This window comes from Ambystoma mexicanum, chromosome 2q (assembly GCF_040938575.1).
Source record: "Ambystoma mexicanum isolate Mex_15411 chromosome 2q, UKY_AmexF1_1, whole genome shotgun sequence".
Lineage (NCBI taxonomy): Eukaryota > Metazoa > Chordata > Amphibia > Caudata > Ambystomatidae > Ambystoma > Ambystoma mexicanum.
In genome coordinates this window covers 540,422,723-540,448,292 of record NC_090924.1, presented here as the reverse complement: position 1 = coordinate 540,448,292, position 25,570 = coordinate 540,422,723, and the positions used below count along the sequence as shown (strand labels likewise).

General features: G+C 45.4%; 1 protein-coding gene across 2 annotated transcripts in view; it reads left to right on the top strand.

The window, feature by feature from the left end:
• Window positions 1-25,570, top strand: part of DLEC1 (DLEC1 cilia and flagella associated protein) — a 1,790,999-nt gene that overhangs the window by 568,877 nt on the left and 1,196,552 nt on the right. For both annotated transcript variants that reach the window (XM_069647686.1, XM_069647685.1), the window contains exon 12: window positions 11,097-11,189. In XM_069647686.1, coding sequence (XP_069503787.1) covers window positions 11,097-11,189 — 93 coding nt within the window. The remainder of the gene's footprint in view (window positions 1-11,096; window positions 11,190-25,570) is intronic.

The window sequence follows — 25,570 nt, the reverse complement described above, 5'->3', positions numbered from 1 at the left end:
GATACTAGTTGAACACTTTGTACACATTTCCTTTATTGCTAATTGTAACCTTCTGGTCACTGGTCTTCTCACTGGGGTATGTGGGATGTACCCTGCAATTAGTCTCACTTTCTTAATATTTGGTCTTGCACTGGGACGAGTAGGCTGGTTCCGGTAATGAATCAAACTCTCCTTAGAATGTGCCTATTTGCTGGGATGAGGAGGTTTCACCCAGGAAGCACATTCACTCATCTTAATATATGGTCCTTCACTGGGACGAGTAGGCTGAGCCCACGACTGACATTCACTCTTCTCAATATATTGTCCTTCAGATTACTTCAATCATTATATTCGGTATGCCGTTTGTGCCGAATATTACAATGCCAATCGCTATCAACGCATTCTCTCTCTCAGGGTCTCAATTTCTTATCAGATGGCTCTGTTTATCACTTCTTCTTCTTCCGCGCTTACACTTCGGTGTCTTTCTTCAGATGCGGTAACAGTGCGTAAAGGGGTTTCCTCTCTTACCATTCCTGCCACCACTTTCTTCTCTGAGATCCCTCCTGGGATCTCTCTCAAGTGGATAGACCCTCCAGGGTGTACCTGTGATGCTTTGCAACTTGGGCACTTCTCCGTTCTGACCTCTCTGTCAGCCTTGCTCGTGGGCCCATCCTGGGACTCTCATGGGCAGGCTCTCGGAAGCCTGCTACTCCACAAGCGCAACTCAAGCACTTTTTCTTCACGTCTGCTCGCTGATGTGGTAAGCAGTGTTTTCTCTGGGTTTCCAGCTTCTCTAACCAAGCTAGTTGATAGACATTTCTATGCGTCTTACTGAGATGTATTTGTGATGACTGTAAAGACTGGAGGGGGGTATCTGTACTCCTGCCCTCTATATGGCAGAGTAGAAGCACAGAGCACCCCTGCCAAGATTCTCTATGTTAGCGAAGGACAAGCAATCAAGGCATAAGCTCTCAGGAGGTGATACAGGCTGATTCTTAAGTACAGTGTAATCCCCAAGCCCCCAACAAAGGAATGACCACACACTATGTTATGTGATAACACAGTTCTTTATATAAATAAGGTTCAATATATGTACACAATCAATAATACACATGCTTTTGCAAATCATGTATGGTAAATATGTACAATATCTATGTGGTACTACAGTTAACTCTTGACTCCTTGAAAGTGCACCAACTGCTGACAATTCTAATGGCATACAAATCAAACAGTAATATGTATCAGCATAAGACATTGGAAGGAAGTCAATTTAGTTTAAGCAATGGCAGAATGTTATCTCCCTCTACCAAGCCTGAATTCTGAGTGAGGATCCCCCCACCTGGGCAACCTGTAATAAAGTGTATTAACATGCCCAGTCCATTTATGTTTAAATAGTCTTGTTTCCTGCTACAATGTTCTACTACCCCAATGTACCTGAGTTTAGCAGAGTTTCTTTGATGGTTCGTCGCCGGATCCCTCGAGGGTGGACTCCCTTTAAAGCAGGAGCCACAAGGCGTCGAGATTCCTCGAAGAAAATGGGAACACTGTCGTCGAGACAGCAGCTTCGGTCTTTGCAGTGCTTGCCAACAATCGATTGTGGACGTCCTGCGAAGGCGAGGCGTGCGGTGCACCTCGATGACAAGAGGTTGTTGCCACAAAGCAGATTCGATGAAGAACGTCAGGTGTCGGCGCTGAAGTCGACGATCGGGACTCGACCACGGCTGGCTCTCGGATCTCCTTTGGTCTGTGTCTTTGTGGACTTCAGGTGGCGGGAAACCCACTGGCGGATTGTCCTTGGCTCGTCAACGACCTTGACTTTCTCCGGTGGGACAAAGCGGTCGACGATGATGGCAAGGGAGTCCTTGGTTTAAATGTTCTTAGACAATGGAGCGTTGCGGCTCCGGTCGATGAGGTTACAGCGGTCCACCGAACCTCAGTCGACGGCGATGGTCGTCGACGGCCTCGACGTCCTGGTGCTTACTTCAATGTTTCTTGGCAGACCCCGTCTCCGGTCGGCAGCTGGTTGGGACTGTCTTCCAGGGTGCCTTGATGAAGATCAGCTTTTGCACGATGTTCCCTCATAGCTCAGGGAGACATCTCCTAAACAGGTCCTCTCTTGGATCAGTCCTTGACAGACATGGCAGCTATTGGATTCCGTCAAGAGTGAGTAGCAGCAAACCTTGTATAGCTGGGCTTCAGGGATAAGCAGCTTCAAGTTTTAACTTCAGCTTCTGAACAATTCTGGTAAGTGAGAGGTCCCCAGATATACTGTTCTGTCTCTGTCACATTGCTGCGCCAACCTCAGGCAGCCAATCATTCAGAAGGGCATTCATGCAGGCAGGCAGCCATACAGGCTCACAGTGCATTCAGGCCATTCACTCCCACCCAGACACCCATAACAAGGAATGTGGATTGGGGAAAGCACCCAGCCTTTCAGCACACCACATCACACTGCATTCATGTTAGATTCAGGCAGGGCTGTCTCATTCTTTTTGTCACACACACAGATACCAGACACCCATAACATGAAGTGCATATTGGTCACACACTCCATTCACACAGGTCCCACCCCCAGGGTGGACCCACAACTTACTGTCACTGGGAAGGCTCCAGCCAGTCTGGCCTGGATGTCCCCACAATACCATATATGGTTCCTCCACCCAACAGCCAGTCAGGGGACGGGACAGAGTCAGGGCTTCCCAGGACTTTGGTGAAAAAAAAGGTAACCGGTAATAGAAACCAAGAGACCACAGGGGCCATCCTGTCTCCTATCAGGAATCCATTGATTCTATAGCAGGGCCTGGGTATCCCAAAATGCTCTGAGAACCTGTTAAATTCAGCATGGAGCTGCCACCAGTCCATGCCCTGCTCTGTGGGCCACACACAGGTGCCCATAAACATACAGTAGGGGTACAAAAACAACACAGAACATACATGATAAAGGGGTACATGACAAGGACATGGAGGCCCTGTCCCTCCAATGCATTTCCAGTATCACAATGACTCCATTACGTTTCTTCGTCTTAGTACCTAACAGTTATTCATTCCTTATCACTCCTGGATTTGTACTTGTCTCAGTACCAGACAGGTTCTTATCTTTTGTCAAAATATCACAATAGCATATATAGGAGGATTCTTCTAGTTTTCTGTCAACAGGCTTGGCCATGGATTTCTGTGAGAGATGAAGTCCTTGTCCCCATCGGGGGAGTCTCTCACGATGAGGTTCAGCTTGCCTCTAGCCCTAGGGTGGGTATTGCATAGTGGTCTCACCTCCTTAGCCTCACAAGGAAAGGCTCCCCCATGGGGAGAAGTGACTGAATCACATGATTCATCTCATAAGTCAGAATCAGGAGACGGACGAGAAGGCATGATTTTCAAAAGTTTTTATTTTCTCTTCTGATTCAAAAAGACTGAATCTTTCCATTACTCTGTGGTGCTGAGCCCTACTCTATACAAATGAAGGTAAAAAGGGGTGCTCGTCAAGGTGTCAAGACGGTCGAACATAAATTAAGTCTTCTGTCCAGAAATCCTATTCTAACCTACTTTCCATCCCTACTACTCAAATTAAAATGTAAAACAATCAAGACATACTTTTGGGCCTCGCCCAAGGAAAAGGGATGACTGGTGGCTTCTAGCCCCCTCAAAGCCCCTTTTGTGTCTTTTTAACGTAGACCCTTGCCCTAAGCTCAAAGTCCCAAAAAGGTATAGTTCATGTATAGCTGGAGTGCTATCCCGGGGTTTCAGCCGGATCTCCTGCTGTTCCTTGAAACCTGTGTGTCACACAGTCCTTCTCCCTTCGATTACCATAGTCGGGGGTTCTTTCAGTCATTTCCTTCCCCACTCTGGGGCTCACTCCTGCTCATTTCCTATTCTGGGCTCTTTCCCCATGCCGTGGCTTCTCTGTATCTGTTTTCCCAAGCTGAGGCTATGGTTCTTTGATCCACAACAGGCTTTATCTGTCTCTTTCCCCCACTTTGGGGCTTCCTGGCTCGTTCCCCACACTGAGGGCCTCTCTTGGTTTCTTTCCCCACTCCAGAGCTTCACTGTTATTTCCCCACCTTAGATATAGTTCATGTATAGCTGGAGTGCCATCCCAGGGTTCCAGCCGTGTCTCTGCTGCTCCTTGAAACTTGTGTGTCACACAGTCCTTCTCCCTTTGATTCTGGTAGCCTGGGGTCTTTCAATCTTTCCATCCCCCACTCTGTGGCTCGCTCTTGCTCATTTCCTATTCTGGCCTCTTTCCCCACACCGTGGATTCTCTGTATCTGTTTTCCAAGCTGAGCCTCTTGGTTCTTTCATTCACAACGGGCTTTCTCTGTCTCTTTTCCCCACTCCAGGGTTTCTGGCGGTTTGTCTCCCCACTCTGGGGATTCCTGGATCTTTCCCCACACTGGGGGCCTCTCTTAGTTTCTTTCTCCACTCCGGGGCTTCACTGTTATTTCCCCACCTTTGATATAGTTCATATATAGCTGGAGTGCCATACCGGCGGTCCATCCAGGTCTCTCTGCTTTTCCTTGAAACGTGTGTGTCACACAGTCCTTCTCCCTTTGATTCCGGTAGTCTGGGGTTCTTGCAGTGTTTTCCTTCCCCACTCTGGAGCTCACTTATGCTCATTTCCTATTTTGGGCTCTTACCCCATGCCGTGGCTTTTCTGTATCTTTCCCCAAGCTGAGCCTATTGGTTCTTTATCCCAACCCAGGCTTTCTCTGTTTCTTTTCCCCACTCCGTTGCTTCTGGTGGTTTATCTCCCCAGTCTGTGACTTCCTGGCTCTTTCCCCACACTGGGGCATCTCTTGGTTTCTTTTCCCACTCTGGGGCTTCTCTGTTTCTTCCCCACACCAAGGCTTCCTTCTCTGGCCTTGGCACCTACCTCCCATTTCTTGGAAGCCCCAGTGTGTCTGTGTGTGACGAGGGGTGCTTCCTGGGAGGGCTATGTAGGCCAACTGCCTCTCGCGGCAAAGCCACTTATGCGACTCCTCAACTGGACTCCACGCCGGTGGGTATATCCCTCTGATTCCTAATTGCTCAGTGCAGGAGCTTGTGGGCAGTTTTTCGTCCGGGCTCTGCCTCGACCTGCTGAGGTCCTCCTTTCTCGCTCGGGCTGTCACACCCACCGGCTCTAGTTTCTTGCCTTTCGGGCTGCGTTGCACTCTCCTAGTGCGGACCTCTGTGTGCGATGCCATGTGTGGCGTTCTCTCAGTCTCTCTTCCAAATGTGTGCTGCAGCATAATTGAACTCTGCAGGCTGCGCGGATACTCCTTCCTGATTGGTGCTGCAGCGTAATTAAACTCTGCGGGCTGCGCGGATACTCCTTCCTGATTGGTTCCTTGCCTGGCATAACTTTAGCTGGATTTTCCACCGTTTTGCTGGTTTCCCTAATACAGGTGAAATGAAAGCCACGCCTGCCATTGTTAAAGAGTTCCTACACAACTAAGTTCCTGCATACCCCATAAAGGTGTTAGTCTCTGGGGGGAGGCATGGTGACTTAGGTCTCTCTCTTGGGTTTCCCTGTCCCCTAAGGGGGCATCACCTGCAAAGGGAGCCTGCTTACTCTGTCCCCTAGAGGGGGTATTAAGGGTAGCGGGCACACTTTCCTAGTCCCAAAGGGTGTGGCTTCCCCTTGGGGAGAGGTGATGACCTCCCTGGATTCGTCACAGTCCATAACTGAATCTGAGAGTAGTGTCAATAAAGTACCTCTGTTCCTGCTTAGGTATGTAGCATCCACAAAGAGTTGCTCTAATTCCACCTTTCAATACTTCAGTTTAACCTTCATAAGCTTTCTGATTGAGCCCTGCCAGTTTCCAGCTGCAAGCGAGCAACAATTCCAGCGCAGCTTTCTTCTTTGAGGCCTAGACCCAAAATGTTTAACCCAAGGCCGAAACCCTCTTCTCCCTCTCATTTTCCCATGCATAATGTGTTTGTTCTACAGTTAAAATGTAAAGGTAGTGGGCCATATTACAAGTTTGGTGGTAAATCAGCCCACTTACCTCTGAACCAGATTACTGGTACTGCCACTTGGTTCCGTCGAGTTACCATGGAATTACAAGTAGTGGTAGGATGGTGTAATTAACCATTTATGGAGTCCATGGGGATTTTCGTTTGCAGATTCACCACTGGTGGAATTAACGTGCAGTAAATCTGCCGTTTTTTGGAGAAAAGTGAAGGATTTACCTCCAGTCACAACCTGGTGGTGAATCTGCCACATTCCTACAAATATCAGCGATTTACCGCACAGTAATCCTGCCGGCACTAAATCCAGCAAAATCTATGATTTGATGTGTGAGGGAAAAATGGTGGTAGGTTCTGTTACCCCTAACAAAATGATGGTGAAAGAATTACTGCCATTTCTTTCCAGTACTGCCAAACTTGGAATGAGGCACAGTATGTCTTAAATTTGATGATTTCTAGTTATTGCTTGCAGGAAGAATAAAGGCCTTTAACATTAAGGATGGCTTTTAACCACTGTGAGGCAGGCATGGTATCAAGAGGTGGCACAGATAACAGAATCTGAAGTCAACAATATGACTTTTATTAATTATCGGGATGAATGTTATGCCTAACTTGCTGTGGTGGGAATTTCCCTACCTAAAGAAACTAAGGAAAGTCTATGTCTGTAGGTCCAAATCAAAAGTCTGTCTGTGTCAAAACATATGTTTGCCTACAGAAATGTAGTGTAGGGGTATTCTAATTCAAATAGTATTAAATATAAAGTCTGAAGAAGTCTCTAGCTCCCTCCCCGAAGTTCGGGATACAGTTCCATGGTTAGTTTAGGACTTCAGTGTATCTTCCCACAAAGCACACTTAGTTTCAATATCCGAAGTTCAGAACGTACTTAGGGTTCCCTTCCACAAGCTTCAAGTACTGGTTCGCTGAAATTTTTTTCCAAAAGAGCTCAGGGTTCCCTTCCCTGAGGATTCACAAAACTAATGTTCTGAAAGAGCTCAGGGTTCCCTTCCCCAAGCTTCGAGCACAGATGCTGCCAAAGTTCAACAAACACTTATTGTTAGGTTTTCGTTACCAACTTCCATACACTTGGATAGGGCTCTCTGGTCAGGGCGCAGTTGCCGGACCGCACAGTCCACCCATTACAGGTCAGGCAACCAGCGGCCTTTGGCGTTGTTTTGGCTTGAGAACTTGTCCAATCGTCCTCCTTAGCATTACTTTACCCTTTGTACTTTAATTTTTGTAACTTTATATTCAGTCTGTCGCTTCCTTCACCAGGGTTTGCAGCCTTTAGGTTCTCATTTGCTGCCACTTTACTGCTCCCCCTTCTGCTGTTCACACAACAGCTTGTAACCACCTTCTTTTCGCACGTAGTGCTTTGAATACTTTTTTTTTCATCTTCAGATACTTTTGAAATGGTGTCTATTGCCTGCACCTGACCACTCGGATATCCTGCTTCAAGATATTTTCTTGCCAGCACATCAGCCTTTCTCCATTACTTGAAAGGCTTTCAAAACCTTGCAAATCTTCTATACGCGATCACTCTGATACACATAATCTTTGTGCTGCCTTGTTCGCCTAGCATTCGATTATTCATAAAGTTCAGAATCACTCACAAGTTTATTGGCGACACGTGCCCGATCTGCCACAATGTAACTTCTTTTCCTCTAACTCCCGAACTGGGCTTCTTTACACACAAACTTACTTGTGGCGTTACTTGATGCTGCGGCTCCTCCGTTCTTAAGGCTTCTCACGGACTGAGGTTAAGGATCTCACCACCTGCCCCTCAGGCACTCCTGGCATGGCCCCTCCAGGAGGATGAGCACTTGCAGAACAAAATGGGAAGGGGGTTAAACTGCATACGGCTTCCTTCCTCCGACATCATCAGTTCCCTGGAGACACGGGTGTCTCGCCACGTTCCACTCTCCTCCAGTTCCCAAGAATCAACTATCCTCACTTACACTTCACACATTACTCATCATCAATATCATGTTTTCTCCCCCACCCTTGAACCATAACTATAACATAGTTGTCTTTTAGCCATACCATAAGGGGATTAGGATATAGTGATGAATCTAGAAGAAGCATTACTTCAGCAATATTTGAACATCGCCATAGTTACAAGAGATGACCATGTAGCATATGTTCCTTTCCCCTTAGTGGTGGTGTGTTCTGCTTCTTGTACTTCCTGGACCACAGAATGTTTTATCTGTCTCCACTCTGCTTTCTCAACGGGGTGCGAGTTTGGTGATTGGAATCTCCCTTCTGGCACTCGGCATCCATGTGGCCAATCAAGGTGTCCATCACAAGACACATTTCTTCCAAATGACTCAAAGAACATGTCTCTTCACCTCCCTCAAAAACGTAGGAAAATGTATATGACCACCTATGTAGTCAATTACTTTTTCTCATTGCCATGTATTTGAGAGGTTGGCATTACCCTCTTATAGCTAGAGTCAAGACATGCAAGTCATAGAATATCAACAAAAATGCATTCCTTGTTCTTATGGCCTTGGATAACTATGGATCTTGGAGTTGAACCAAAGTGGCCACTTCAATGAGCTCTTTCCATGTTCAAATAAAGCGCACCACTATCCTGAAAAAGAGAACTGACAAGCTCTTGGAGTCGTTTTTCATCCTGCGTCCGTGTTTTTCTGACTACTTCCATCACCCTCAAAATGACCAGATTACGTCTTCTCTTGCGATTGTCAAAGTCATACATTTTTCAGCTCTACTTCCCTCGTCTGTGTCCCAATTTCAATAAGTCTGGCCTTGTATTGAGGCTCCAATAAGCCTGTTAAGAGCAGATTTTTTTTTTCTAAGGTTCAAGTCTGACTTCCACATTTTTTAGCCCTTTAAGTTCGAAACTGGAGCATTATACTGCCATTCGTAGCACTCTGAATATCCATTCAAATTCCTTAATGTTCTTCTTTGTCCCACATCACTCTGTACCATCTGAGCTGCTGAGACCTCTGAATGGTGTTCCACCATGATTGACCCTGTATTGAAAGTTTGCAGAGTATGTGCAAATCTCTAGAGACTTGGCCACTATTGCCAAGCAAATTTTTTCCCACTCCGGGGTTTATGCGTTCTTTAATCCCAAGGTCTCACCCTTTACCTCCCCCATAAAGGATTTTAATGCTAAAATAATTGAGTCCAAGAAATATATTCTTCTAAACAATCTCCCCACAGGTTAGGCAACCTCATTTCTTGACTGGAGTATCTTCACATTTTTTCAATTTAATATATTCCTGTGGCTTTGGCCGTTGAAAGCATCTTCCACCAGGAGTGTTGTTAATAGTCCTTACTTCCATCTGTCAAAGGAAGTTGTTGTGACGGAGGGCTGTGTTCACTAACTAAAACATCAAGGATAAGGGCCTTGCCACACAACAAATTGGTGCTGCGAGTGTTCATAAATGGCCTTGCATATTCACAGGCACTCAACAATGACACTTGGTCGCGTTGCATTAAAAAATTAAGAATCAAAGTAGTGCTCATGTGCGCAGGTGTGAGCCCAAGCTCCATGACTGCTGCAGTCCCCTTCATATTCCTGTCTTCATTTCATGATTAAGGTGGACAATATGTTTTTACTACTGTTCATAATAATTTGTTTTAATCGTAAAATGTTAGGTCACAACATTAGAAATGTAAAAAATAAATCATAAGTAGGGACGGTTGAACCCAGCTGAGAAGCAGCTGTGGGCGAAATTACCACTGATGAAACCGAATTGGCGAACTTCTCCAACAATTCCTTTCCACCAGCTAGGCAGTTTCCTACCCTTTTTGTGGACATTTTGATTTTCCGAAATTAAAGTGGATATAATAACCAAACAATTTTTCTGAAAACGAAATTTTGAAAAATTACAATTTGGGCTGGAAAATGCTACTACAACCTGCCAATTCCCCTCCACAGGCAAAATTGGCAGATTGGGTGAATGTTGTCTGTAATTGGCCAATATTCCTGCAGTTCGAAATTGAGCAATTTTTCCCGCCCTTGCTCACAAGGTGCTCCCTTTTTCAAAGTTGACTGTGTACAATACCAGTGCTGTGGTTATAAAGCACAAACGAGTATATCTAAGCTGAAAAGTACATGTAAGCTTAAGCATAGCCCGTTTCATCTTGGGCATGGCCTCGAGGGTCTATGATGCTGCACAGTGGCCTAACGCAGGTTGGTTATGGCTAAAATCTTGCACATGGGCAGTGCAGTTTGTGTGCTTTTGGCATATCGGCGAGAGTGGCAAACACATTTTTGGGTGGCGGTAGGGCGGGAGAGGCACAGACTATCACTCTGTCGATAACAAGTACTGTGCAAACATATAGAGCATATATATGACAAGATATATAAAACAAATGACATTAATAGTTTCAATATCTCGCTCAGCTGTGCAGACATATCTACATAGGTGGACTTTGGTGGACAGTTCCTGGTTTGAAACGTGACATTTTTGGCAATATAGACAAACGATTTTGAACATGGAAGCATTTCTCTCGTCTGCTTTATGGCTGACGCGTGTGAAATAACATGCGTTTCAGCTGTTGGTGATATACTCCAAGAGCTAAACCAATTGTGCTGTTGAGATTTTTTAATTTTATTTTGTAAAAGGAGTCCATGCCAAAAGTATAATGTCAGGCACTTTGAGGGTCATTTAAATAAAATGGCTATTGCATGCAGCTTGCCACCAACGTTAGCACTTCGGGGCTGTTTGGTCTCCTGCAGGAAACTTTCATCATTTACAAAGCAGAAAGTAATTGTGAAGAGTTGCAAATTACGGTTGTAGGCAGCGTTTTATAATGCATTCTTATGAAATCCACCTGCTATTTACCAGGTGAAAATGCGAGGCCATAGGAATCCACTGATTTTATGCCTGCCTGCAAATCGCATGCAGGCCTAAAAGCGGGTGCATCTTCCAAGACTGAGGAGGGAAAGAATGCAGAGATGCAAACTACACTCTGTGCCCCGCCTTTGGCGTGTATACATGAGGTGTAAATGGCTAACGCCTTGCTTTTAAGCTGTACTTTTGCACTCCATGGCATTGAACATGATCCCCTTTATCTGTTAAATAAATGTTATTTTAGGATGATGTTTTTTATGGAATTAATTTTGTGTTTCCGAAATAAACCTTTATGATGGTGATAATGGTTACTTTAAAAAAAATGTTGTTTTGTTATTTTAGAGTGTTGCAACTGCTGGATTTGTGGAGCAGAGTCCATTTGGAATCCGACCAGCTGTGTTTCAGTTATATCCGGGTCAAAGTACCCTGGTGGAGGTCAGTACATATGATTTAAGATGATGTACTTACATTGGAGAACATATGCAAAATATTGTTGCTTATCTGAATTCACTCTATTTGCATGATGGAGTCGAGCACTTGTTTACAAGAATTAATTTTTTTCATAGGCTACATTCTGATTTTTTTTTTATGTAGCTCTGAAAACTGGGGGTTAGTGTATTCCACACGAGCTGCACGTTTAGGCAATTAGCGTAACTGCGCCACAGGCAGTTGGAGTGATTTTCTCAGATTCACAGTGGGAGACATTTTATATAAATCAGTAATTCCATGCAGGGGACCGCCACCGCTTGCACTCACGTGCTATTGGGTCCCATGCATGTAATTGTCCTCACTCTAAAAGTGGAGTGTGAAGGTGAAATCGCCTCTACTCTTCACTTTCAGTCTTCGCTTTGAGAGAAAGAAAATATTGCCTGCAAATTATGCTTTACAAGAAGCTTTTTTTAGTGGATTCCAGTGCAATCCGACTGCTCTTAAGCAGGTGCAATTGCGAGACGTATTCCATTGGAATCTATCGGTTTGTGCAGGTGTGAAACCTGATGCTCTGCCTAGACAGAGGAGTAAAGCAAGGCGGAGATGCACACCCCACTTTGCTGCCCTCCTACGCGTTATACGAGCTGTAAAATGGGGCATTGCATTAAATGGAGCCGTAAAGCCTTCATTTTACACCTCCATGTAATGTCGAAAATCCCCCCAGTTTGTTTCCCCAGACAAGAAGCCAGAATTGGATCTCAGATACCCAGTTCCTTATTTGAGCAAGAGGAACATCCCTGGCCTTAAAAATGTGCTTCTACATGTATTAATGTTTGCTCTTATAAAGCTCTCATTTGTGTGCCTAATGTGTGTTTAAGTACTCTCGCCTGTCTTCTTTTGTCAGAGCACCACAACAAGTCTTTCACATGTTTTGTTTTTTAAAACAATTTTTATTTTTAACAAATGTTTTTGGGATCTTAATTTTCACTTATCACTTTTTCACAATTTAGCCCTGCTATCGGTCGGAAACCAGGCCATGTTGGGACTTTAAGTGACAGAATTGCTTTGAAACTGTCTGGAAATTGCTGAAAAATTCAAACTGTAACTCGGATGCTATGCATTTACGGGCGTCTCTCAGTCTATGCATTCCCGGACTGCATTCAATAGGGTCGCCCCATATCAACTGTCCTCACCAACGGCTGCTATGTGTTCTTGGCCTCAGTTGACTCTGCCAAGGGAAGGGAGAATCTGTCTACTGATTGTCAGAGCTTTCAGTGTAAAGCAACACTTGCATCTCAGAATCATATATCTATAAATCATGGCTGGGGCCCACACGCTTTACAGAGAGAAACACAAGCATGTCTTTCATTTGCGATCATAAGCTTGTAAGGTTATGTTATAGCATGTTATAGCATGGTACTTATGCCTGCATACCACAAACCTAAACACCTCGGGCCGGGTTAGAATTCTGCAAAAGAGTCAGTGACGAGTGCAGGCTTTGGTGCCAGAGGGAGAGAATGGCTCTTCATGGAGAATCAGTGAATGGCATTTCCCTATTTTGTGTTTGGTGGGTGGCACATAGGGACCTGAAAGGGTGGCCACCCACCCAGCCCCATCGCTAGGTCTGCCACTGAGGAGTAGGAAGAAGACACAACTTGGGTTTGGAGCAAGAGAAGGAGCTTCCCTGAAGGAAATGCGGGATGGCACATAGGTATGAGGGTACAGAGCCGGAAATCAGAGAGGAGGGTGTCACAAAGCATTCCAGGATCAGACATGAGCCAGAACCGAAATGTGATTTCACATAGGTAGGTATTTGTTATAATGTCATGTGCAAACTAAAGCAGTTCTCAAAAGGGCCAAGGATGTGCATACAAATACCTCCAGCAATGGCCAGAATGGTTGTGCACTAAACTATATGAAAAGCTCCCTTGAGGTGGTTCAAAAGGGTACACAGCCTAAGTTCTTTCAGTTTTCGTTAAGGCCAGTCCCTGGACCTTCTTGGCATTTTTAGCAAACAAAACCAGTTATGGAGTTGGGTGCACAGTGTCCAAATAAAGCTTAAAGAATGCCAAGAATAATGTGTCGTTAATGAGCTGTGCCATTCTGTAAGCAATGCATCTGGTGTCTGTGGCCTCCTTGGCATTGTTCTTATGTAGGTAGTGGAAGGTGGGAAGGCCTCTTCCTGCTCGGTGACATGTCTGCACTGGAGCCTTATGGTTGTTCCCAGGTTGATCTCATGCAGGAGCTGGCCTAAAACTAAGGCCCAGTGACATGGGAAGACAGGAGGCCACACTTAAGTCTTTACAGGGTTCTCTCTGTGCCTCTCACCACCTCCCTCGCTCAGGGTTCTGGTTCTATCGCCTTGCATAAACACTCTCCTTCTTGATGTTTTTCCCCTGTTGTCCTACCCCATGAGCTCATACCCAAGGGACCTTCCCTTATTCCTTCCCTCCCTTTCTGTTTATCCTTGTGCTTGTCCTGCACCTCTTAAACGCTTTGCATTGGGCTCATCCCCCCACCCTCTCCTGCTTCCCCTTGCATCCTCCCTGTTTCCTCCTGCTCCTCTTCCTCCTGATCTTCTATTCTCCCACAATCTTCCTTTCCTTAGCGATCTTCCTTTCCCTTGTTATCCTCTCCCCTGCTCATGGGGGATTCTCTGCTTCACCCCTCTGCTTTGCTCACACTTCTCTTTGCTTGCCTCCTCAATATTCACCACATTCTCTTTAGGCCCCGTCTCAGCTCTATATTAACGGTTGGCTTGTTAACCCCCTCCTCCATGGTTCCTCTCACCACATCCTCCTTGGCTTCTCTCACCACCTACTCATTAGCTTCTCTCACCACCTTTGCTTTAGGTTCTTTCACAACATCCTCCTTAATAACCTCCATAATTAGAGCAAACTTCACGATCTTTCTCGTCCATGTGTGTTCTTCTCTCCCCTGCCTGCTACTTATCTCTCCCCCAACCTCATTGTTCTTCCTCACACCACCCTCCTGGTTCTTACACTCTCAAGCCCTTGGGGCACCTCTTTCTTGCTTTATTGCTTGCTCTCTCTGTCCAGACTCTGTCACAGAGACCTGGGTCTTTCTCTACCCAGTGCCCTGCATCTTTCTCTTCCCCTGCACCATGGATATTTCGCTCCACAACCTCCAGGTATTTTTCCGCCCTCCCATCTCCTTTCCAGAGACTCGTGGGGTTCTCCCCTGGTCTTCTGCTTCAGCTTTTTTCCCCCCTCCTTGCCAGCCTTCGCCAAATGAGCTTCATCTCCTAACTCCCACAGCCTTCTGTTATACGCCCTTCATTTAATAGGGCCTTGACCACCCGCCTTTCAGCCTCTCTCAGGCCATAGGAAACTCAGATGCATCTCCCATTGCAGCTAATGCAGGGATTGGCTGATTTGGGACTTGGGATTGGTTAGTCCCTCCCCCTTCAGCGGTCCTCTCAGCTATCCACACCTTGGCCCTGCCCTCAGGGAGCATTCCCTTCTACTCACCGGCCTTGGGTGTTTGGTGTGAAGACCTCTTGAGGTGACCGGTTAGCTGCTCAAATATTCTGTCTTAGTTCAATTCCTGCTACTTCCCCTTGTGGTTTTGGATATGATTTTGGCACCTGTGTAAAGGGAGTTGAGCATGTAGGAACTACAGTCTCTACGAGACAGCAACTCATTGACTCACCTAAAGGAGCAGTAGCTTCCAAGGTTGCAATAGGAAGCACCCCTGACTCTAGTGGCATGGTGAGGTTAGCCAGGGGTCCTCCGACGCATATCACCTGGCTTGTGACTGCACCAAGCGTCCTTCGCGACCAAATGAGGCCTTATAGTGTACATATAATGATGAATCTAGCAACATCGTCACTGATTCTCTTACGTGGCCAGAGAAAGGCAGAAGCTACCTGACTCTGACCCTGGGGATGGCTATCTGCGGGAGGACCACATAGGGGAGGACAAACTCCAGAGAGGAAGGAAAACACAGAATCAAAATAAACCTTCAGATGGTATTATTTTTTTTTAAACTTTTTTTATTGCAATTTTATTATGCAAATCCAAAAAATGAGACAAACCCTCTTCATGGGTGGCCCGCAAATTACAAAAACCTTCAACATTAAGTCTTACCCCATTGCCATGTGGAGCTACCCTAATAGTCCTCTTCCCAGTGGGGGGAATATCTTAAAGATTGCCATAGAAGTCTGTTTTAAATGCTCTTACTGATCTTACAACCCTTCTGGCCACCCTTTCCCACATGAGGAGCCCCTACCAGAGGTTGACCTTAACAGATAATAGCCCAGTAATACTGAAACATACAATTCCAAGTATATTGAAAATCAACAAGACATGTTGGATATCGTACATCAGTTTGAACGCAGCGGTTTTAACGGCGGCACCCGCTAACATAATAGAAAGACCGACATCATGGATCTGGGACCTATCGAGCTACAAAAAAACTCTGTATGGTGGGGCCCAGGTACCAAGTCACCTCATCCCTGATTTGGCGATTTTGTTGGGGGTGGGGACTAGATTGTATAGCACTTGTCCACATAGATAGGGTTACCCTCAACCTCCAGGTCGAGCACTTCTGGGAGCCATCTGGAAACAAAACAAATAGGATCATCCTCTTCCGCATCAGTTGGGAGACCAATAATCCGCAGGTGTTGAGCCTGCACCACATTCTCTAGGTATTCCAATCTGGATTCCATTGCCAAGTTCTCAATAATCCCTGCCTCCACATCTCGTCTTATTTCCTTTCTTAAAGGTGACATTTGGGTGCACTGTTGGTCCATTTTGTTAGTTCTGTGTTACAGAGTGACTGTCCTCATTTCCAGCTGGGCTACTTTCTCACTCAGTTCATCAAATTTGTTCTCCAATCGTGACATTGATTTCTCAATCCTTCCCAGTGCTGCCAACAGAGGGTCCTGTGTTGCCAGCGTATCCTGACTGTGTTGTCTACCTTGCAGTGAGAAAATGTCTGGCTCATCAGTTTTGCCTAGCCTAGCAGCCTGGTTGGGAAGTGTTTCCACAAAGAAATGGCCACCCCCTGCGCATCTGTCCCATGTTCACTTGGTCAACAGCTCTTATCAATAACAGAAGCATCCGCCGCCTCTCTGCCACTCCAAGCACCAGGGCTGACCTTGGACGTGCCTCAGGGAGCACCTGCAGGAGTCTGCTGGTTAGCCACCCCCTCACATTCAGGTAAGCATTTTTCTTTGTCCACCCTCCACCATCCAGCTCCACCCTTGACTCCTCGCCACCTCTCACTGTAACCCGACAGACTCCTTCTCTCCAAGAAGATGAATCCACTTGCTGGCAACCCGCTCGGCTCTACAATCGGTCCCGATCCAACGTCCCAGCGCTCGTGGGTCATGGCAGCCCAGTGTCGGCCAAAACCCAGGTCGTTCACTTCCCCAACACTGCTACACCTCCGTGGGTGTGCCCATGCACCCGGGCGTCACACCCATAAGCGAGTCCTGGCGTTGGACTCCTTCTGTTCCCGCCTCTGCTGGTTCCCACTCCTTCATGAGCTCAGGCACCTCCGGCACGCACTAACTTTGCACCCACGAGGCGCTGCATGCCTCCACCACTGGCCTGATATCTTGGCTCCTAGAGGCACGTTTGGGTCCAGATTCGCTCCACCACTGACTGGGGGTTTACGATACCCTCAGGATCACCAGGCATGTCCTCAGGCACACACAGGTGGTTGCTCCACAGATTAGATTTCTTGCCAGGTCAGGAGCTACACAGAAAGGCGGCCGTCTTCATCGGGCTTTCGAGTGCCCCCTCCCAGATGTTGTTCTTAATGACACCCATGTGCCTTTGCAACATGCCTGTATGGCTTATTGTGACGCAGATAAAGAATTCCGAAGTTTTTTAGACCAACAACCTTATTTACCTTTCCCCCCTTTTTCTTTAGTACTGAGGTGAGGAAGAGGGATGGAACAATGAGGATGACCAGAAGCAGTAAGCAAACACTGTGTTCTAGTCTTTGGAAAGTGTTAACTAATGCCAGGAAGTTAAAAACACACACAGCTTAACAGAATACGAGTGAGAGGCAGAAACTGCAGCGGAATGCAGCTAGTGTTGACGCGGTTTGGAACGCCAGAGGCGAGCACACAGGGGAAGGCATCATGGAGGCTGATGAGAACGGCATGAAGAGAGACCAGGCCAAGAGAAGCTCGCTGCTTTCTTGCTGTAGGCAGCTGGAGCAGCCAGAAGCAAAGGAATATAAAGTGGTAGCCAAACAGGACGCACCTCCATTCAGCGAACCGAAGGAGAAGAAGACAGAAGGACACAAGGAACGTCAGAGCTGTCCGGTAAGCCCTGAGAGATGGAGTTGGTTACCGTGGCGCTTGAGTGCGAATGTCGCATATTATTAGAAAGCCCAATTAAAGTATTTAGGGGAACTGATACGAATACGAACAGTTTTAAGAAAGGGACGGTGACCCAAACCTTGGAAAGAAAGATTGATACAAATACAAACAATGTTAAGAAAAGATAGGTGACCCAATACTTGGATACACAGGTGAAAACGAATATGAACAGTGTGAAGAAAGGGTTGATGAACCAATGCTTGCAGAGGGTTGGTTAAAGAGGAGTTGATGCCAATAAGAAGTTTGCTGGGAAAAGGGTCTGTGACCCAATACTGGAAAAGCATTATTTCTTGAGTGAGAGAAAGCGGGAGTGGAGAACGCAAAAGCCCTGCCAGGATAGTGTACCAGGCAAACCGTAAATCTGGAACTCATATCCATAAAAGAGAGAGTAAACCAGGCACTTGCAGAGTCTGGGACCTGCACCCAAGAAACAGAACTCTGATATCCTAGCAGGAGAGTAAACCAGGAGTGAAAAGAGAAGTAAACCTGAAACCGTGGAACAGTAAGAACGAATGCAAAAGGGAAGACCCATACCTCTTAAGGATCAGTAATAAAGTCACAAAACCCTGGCAGGTGTGTGTACACCAGGGATAAAAATATGTCCACTCAAAGGAAAAGGGAAGAACCATACTCTTTTAAGGTTAATTGAGATACAGACTGGGATACAGCCCTGGTTTACCGATCAGCTAAAAAGTGCTTGTCTGCTACTCGGACAAGCTGAACGGAAATGGTGGATTAGCTACGATCCGTCACTTAGAGACTCATACAAACTTAGTCTCTCTACCGACTTGGCCAGTATTAAACTAGCCAAAGCTACGTTCTTTGCTCAAAAAATTGAGAATGCTCTATGTAAGCCAAAAACTCTGTTTTCGATCGTTCAGTCACTTGCCTCCTCTGAACCTCTTACCTCTACGGTTAAGCCATCACAAAAGTTATGTAATGATCTTGCATCTTTTTTCATCACTAAAATCAATGTGATTTGATCGAAAATCACTAAATCTTCTGCCATACTATCCCCATGCACCACTAGCTTTGTGCCACCCCTACCCACTGATCCTTCTGTCAACAAAGTGAAGTCAACAAAGTGAAGAATCTGGGGGTTTTTCTCTCTGCTTCCCTATCCATGTCAAATCAGGTGACAGCCTTTTGCCAATCCGCCCACCACCAGATTAGGGTACTAAAGAGGGTCCTCCCTATGATCCCGGTAGCTATGCATCCTCCCGTGGTGGCTGCGCTAGACCTCTCACGGTTGGACTATTGTAATTCTCTGTACCTTTCTCAACCGGTGGGCCTCCTCCAACGACTCCAACGTATGCTGAACCTGGCAGCCAGACTAGCCACTGGCTCTGCTTATGGTGCGCATATCTCGCCAGTGCTTCGCCGACTCCACTAGCTTCCAGTGGCCCAGCGAGTTAAGTTCAAGTCACTATGTATTGTCCACCGGGCCATTCATGGTTTAGGAGCTGAGTTCCTTCAATCCAAAATCTCCCGATATATCCCGGAACGCAATCTCCGCTCCTCGGCCACCAACTTACTTGCTGTTCCCAGGTATAACCGGGAAAGACTTGGCTGCAGAGCCTTCTCCATTGCTGCGGCCAAGCTTTGGAACACCCTCCCACTGCCACTCAAATCTACACCTAACCATCTGGCCTTCAGGAAATTTCTGAAAAACACTCTATTCTAGTTCTCCGGCTTTTCACTGTTCTTACTGGTCAGTAGCCTCCTCACCAGCGCCATGATGCCTCTGGGCGACCATGCGCTCTATAAGTTCAGGTAACATAACATAACATAACATAACATAAACTGAATATTTAAAAGAAATGCGTTGTTAAAGGAGACTCAAGGGAAGAGTTGTCCTTAAACTGTGATAAAGTGACATTCCAACTACCAGAAGAAATCTAGGGGAAGGAAAGACCCCTTTCCTGGTGAAACTTTATTCCTTTGTTTTTCAACACCATAGAACTTTGTTTTGAACTCTGAGACAAAGCTACAAGTATCTAGCTTACAGAAATCCCCTTTTTACACTTTATATTGAGTTTAGTTCATTTTGTTGAGGCGGGGAACCCCATTTTAGGATTAGGGATAGATAGGATGTCTCCCAACCCCTTATTATTTTGTGATAAATAGAGGTTTATAATCAACAGTTAACATGCCATTGTGTCTGAGTCTTACACTTGATCCCTTACAATATGTATATTTCGAGCATCAGGCAGAAGGATGACTGCCAGGGAACAGCCTGATACCATGTGGCAGTTAATTAAACTAGAATGTGGGCCGGTGAAAGAGTGACATTTTGAGGATACACCTTTTGGATGAAAGACTAACATTTTTGTGAATGCTAAGTGGGGACATTTGAACTGCACTCTGCCATTTTAACCTTGTCAAGGAAGCGGTCTAAACCCCTGGACCACTTCTTATGAAATGTTGGTGAAAGACCACTGCAGGCTCCCCACTCTCCACTCTGCCAATCTATACTTCTGTCCTAGATGTGAGGGAGTCAGAAATGAGAGACAGATACAAAGTTGATGTTTTCTCAATGCTTGCCGTATTCATTGAAATAAAACGGGGGTGAGATAAATGCCTATCTGTCCCTATCCTAACGAGAATGTTGCTACCTAGCAAACTAAAGCTACATTAAAATGACCTTGTGTCCGAATCTATCTGACCCTCACACTAACATATACAACCAAAGTGCATAAGGTACATGTATTTGCTTTCAGTTCAACCAAAATGTGCAAAGGTTCAAACGTATAAATTCTACAAAGCAGTCCTTTTATCCAGAGGTTGATTCCCTTTCCCCTGAATCAGTTCAGGAAGACTATTGAAAGAGTTTTGTTTTAACCATATTCTATTCAGTTCAATGGAAAATGTCTTTCTCATTCAACAAGTCCTTCAAATTTGGTAAAGTAAATGTCTCCTTCACAAAAGACTTATTCAAACATCAAAGCAACTGTTTCTTCCACAAAGTATTCTTCCCAAGATGTAAAAGTGGTTAAAAGGGTATGACAACCATCATTTCCGTGGAATACTTTTGTCAGGGCAGGACATCAAATGTCTTTTGTTATATAATAGTTTGTCAGGATGATAAAGTAAATATTTTCTTTCCACAACACTTTTTACCACAACCAAGTTTCTGTATTTAAAGCAGCTGTTCCTTTCCTGGTTTACTTGCCTGCCAGGATGAATTTCTACGGCACGCAACTTTGTTCTCCTCCCTGTTTATTCACCTGCCAGGAAGTATGGGAACTTTATAAAACAAAAACAAATTATTTATTTTGCTAGTGGCAATGTTTGTGCCAAGTTTCTCTGCACCAATATCTCATATCAGGCGATCTGTACAATGTTTGCCTGTCTTTATAGTCTCTTGATTGTTGGCAATGTGGGTTACAGATTTCCCCAAACTGATATCTCACAAGAGGAGAATTATGCCCTTTTTACCCCTTTATCTGTTCTGTATAGTCTCTTGGTGGCAATGTGGGTTACCGGTTTCCCCAAACTGATGTCTCACGAGTGGAGAATTGTGCTCCTTTTGCCCTTCTTTTCTACTTGTTTGGTATTCAAAACTGTTCGCTAATAATTTCTCGTTTCGAAGCGGCCCGGGGTTACCTTTTTCTTTAGGCCAACTCACTGGCTTCTTTCGGCATCTCCGTGTTGCTTCTCAGTGTTGTGGTGGAGTATTGATCTAGAAAGGACTTGAGTACACACAGCCCTGTTCTGGAGCTCACCAAGCTCTGTCGGGTCTCTGGGCACTCTAGCACACCTCAGCGACTTTCTGCAGCTCAGGAGAACCTCTCCATTCCAGCTGGGCTTCTTTCCCCGCTGCCGTCTTCCACGATTCCGCTTCCTGCTGCGCATACTTTGCAACAGCTCACAACTTCTCCTCCAGCGTTGGCTTCGGTTTCTCTCACAGCTGCCTCTGCTACTCCTCTCACCTGTAGGTAATCTCCAAATTTAAATGTCCCACTTAGGTGATTGGACTTGCAAAAACTAGACCGCGCTGTCTCTTTGGCAGCCCTATTGATCATCATTAACTCTTTTCTCCTGTTCCTCGTCCCAGTATCATAGGCATTATGGGTCTTGGAGTCTATAAGAGTTTTACAGTTTCCAAGACTATTTTGTTTCAACTGATTGTTGAACTGAATGTTATCAGAACTAGGAGGTATTATATGTAGGGTATGTGCTTTGATATTGGGTTTAGGACTTGTACCCAAGACAGAATCATGATAATTAGGAAATGTCATAGGTGGTGCATGAATTCCCAGTGTGTAAAACATATTCTGTTTAGGTGGCTTTTCATAAAATGTTCTTTGTGTTTTCTCATGAGAGGGACTTGCACTGTGACAGCACACCAGTAGATATCTGGGAATTATAGGCTCCTCATCCGCATAAAAAGAATACTGCGTCTCTCCCAAGGGAGTCACCACTTTCCCCTGACAGCCATCTCCTCCCATGTGATCCTCCCTTATAATACCACCCCCAGTGACAGGATCAGGTAGAGGCTGCCTTCACCTGGCCACATGGGAGGAGACTTTAGGCTGTGGGTCAGTGATGACTCTGCAGGATTCATCACATAGGTGAAACAATTGGGGTAATATCTGAGTCTACCTCTTGGCCTGGGCAGTTGCTGGTCTTTTTGCAAGGCTTGCCAGTGGGATATCCTGTGGCCTTGGTGCCAGTCAGCTTAGAATCTTGATGGATCAGCATGCATATGTGTCGGTCCCAAGCATGACGAGATCTACAAGTATGACTGCGTTATTTCCGCAGGCAAGTCATATCTCAATACAGTTTAAGAAATGAACTCACCATACAATATTCTCCATATTGTGTGTATGTCATGAAATTCAATCTCTCCCATAGATTCTCAGTAGTGTTGCCTAATAATGACATGATTGTAAATTCATTATAGCAATTTCCCCCAAACCTCTGATGTAATGTTCGAAAACATGTGGTATCTGTTACCTACAAAAATCAACAAACCATAGCAGCGTTTATTGAAGAGAAGTATCATATAAACAGAGATGATATGAGAGAATACATCTTTGTAACATAGCATCCTGTGTGGACCTTCCTTTGTGACGTCCCTGTTAATTAACACTGGCTGCAGATATGTATTGACATGTACTTTTTTGCATGTTTCATTATGCTGAGGGTGAGGTCAGCGCATGGCTCCCCTTGCAAAGGATCCCCGTTCACCCAACGGAACAGGACAAAGACACTATAACACTTATTAGCACCCTTGGCGGGTGCATCAGCCAATCAGGGTGCTCCAACCCCAGGCTGAGTCCCTCCACCCGGCGGTGCCTCTTCTCCCTCCTCCCCTGCCTCCCGCATCCATATCCAGCTCCTCAACACCTGCCACCCGCCAGGGCTCTTCCGCCCGGGCTCTTGTGCTTGGCTTCCTGTTTACACCATGGAAATGTAAGAGGGGCTCCAAGCGGAGATCCACCTTCCATTTCCATGGCAATTCTGACTCTCCCTGACCGCAGCTGCAGACGAAGCAGTGCGGGAAGGTTTTTTCATTGCGATTAGCAACTCAAGCGTTTACATGGGGGTGCTAATGGCAATAACCTGTTTGGTGGGCTTCCCCAGCCCGGTAACAGTATTGGGGCCCGGTATATAGGCATGTGCATTACCGGCCGATAAAGCCCAGCAAACCCCTTATTGCCACAATAACACCACCAAGCACTCACACTTCATGTAACGGTCGAGGCTGTAGTGTTAGTCACTGGGCATAGAAAGATAGCTCACAAGGGAATTGCTAGCAACCGGTCTCCTGAGCCTAGAAACAGGTACCGCCATACACCCAATGAAACAAAAGGGAAAAGGGTTGCCCTCGGCAGGGGACCTAGAATTATGTAACCATGGCAATTTACAGTGGAGAAACTCCTACTGTCTCACTGGTACACAGCCTGTTCGTCAATTTAAAAGCACACACTAGTGGATTAGCTGAAATACGTGATTACCATTTTGTATCGCATTCCTTTAACATCTAGGACGTCATTATAAGAAAGTAGGAATTTCTCATCAAAATACTGCATGTGACAATTACTGTTACCTCACAGGATGTGGTGAAGCGTCTGCAAGTATTAGGACTTTCCTGCTACTAGCTTATTAAAGTCCTTGCCAAGATGCTGCAGTCCAGAAATGGAAAGTGAGCTATTTCCTGCATGCCCATGCATCTTTAAAAAAATAAAAATAGTGAAATGCATATAGCATCCTTTTTGTCCTGTAAGTGAATGAGGGGTGCCCGGGCGAAGTAAGGGACAACAAACGTGTGTGCCTTCAACCTTTCTGTGGAGATTTAAAAAAAAGTGGTACTTGTGAGTATATCCCACCCCATAATAGTGAAAACTACTGCATGCAATATTCTTAATAAATGCAGCATGTTGTCATTTTCACGACGTAGTTCCAGCCCGTAATCTGGAGAACTATTAAAAAGAAGACTAGTCATAGCACTGCCTATTTTTACTGTTGCTGATTGTTGCAAATGACTCCGATAGTGTCTGTTCCTTATTCTGCAGCACTGGTTACAACTGTGTTGAAGCATTGTTACTGATTTGTTTTGATGTATCCAATTGTATGGTTTGGTTTGCCTAACAAATGCGCAATCGACCAATAGTTAATCAGCCTTCTGCACTTATACCAGCAACAGGTGCACCTTAACGAATTTTGGATGTCGAGATGAAATGGGGTGTGGGGGAAACGGGGTGGATTAGGGAAAGCAAAAGTATGGGGACTCCCCTCTGGCTCCCGTGACATAGCTCTCAACTCACACGCATTTGGCGGGTGTCACCCGCCTTGTAAAGGGCTGACTCACCCCCAAGCCTCCTGCACGCCCATTCATTTCAATGGGTGTCTCACCCTCCAAAAACAAAATCGGGCGATTTCACCCGCCTTTGAGTCACAAATGGTTGAGAGCTATGCCGTGAAGTGCAATTCTGAAGGGCACATTATCCCGATACCGGATCTGCTCAAATGCAGGTCCTGATAAGGAAGGTCTATAGTACCCCTTGCATGCAATTAATCAATAAGCCTCCTAAACCGTGTCAGTATTACTATTCACCCAGGGCTGGAACAAACCATGGTTCCTTTCTTCATGATTATCCCGGACTTTAAACGAGGGGTGTATTGTGGTGTTAACATCGCAAATACTTCTATTTTGGACCATATATCGATCTATTGAATGTGTTCTTTCGAACAGCATGGGTCCCCAACCACATCTTGTTATAATCTTATTAGTTGCATTATCGCACCCCTTTGTGACATCAGTAGGGACGAATGCTATGCAACATGATGTTAGACCTACCTGCGAAATCCCATGTCCTCACGCAAAACGCCCAGGACTCTTATTCAGCGCATACCAACGTTTATTCTGTTTAGTCAGTTCGCACACAACACACTTTTATTGCATTTTAATTTGAATCAATGAAAGCAGTCGAGACTTTAGTATGTAGGTTTCTTTTGAATAAAAATGCAAATTTCGAAAGACACTTATCGCTGCCATTTTAAGTGTTTACGGTCATCACGATGGAAAAAACAGAGAACACATCAATATGACTTTTTCCTAGTAAAAATAATCCTAGTTATAAGAAACTGTAAGATGAAACCATTATTTTCAAAATTATTAACAATGAATCTGTATCTTCTTGATTGGAATTTTGATGAATCCAGTCATCCCTTTCATGATATTATAATAGTTCATTTGAAATCCGAATATTCCATTCACTGATTGGGCATATCCATATCACGCACACATTGTTGTTCACATTAGACTTGAGGGGCGGTCCTTCAGAAGCACACGGCATACCCAGCTAGCTAAAATATTTGTAGTTGTAGCCCGATAAAAGCCTTGTTAATTGACTTCTATTTAAACTCTTCTTAAACAAATCTTTCAATAGCCCTGCCGGTTCCCATAATTGTTACAGCAAAAGGGCAAACTGGTTCAGACCATTTGCACCAGATAATTGTCACCATCATTCCATTGGATAGTGTTATGATCACATGTTGAATATATAGACCGTGGTATGGA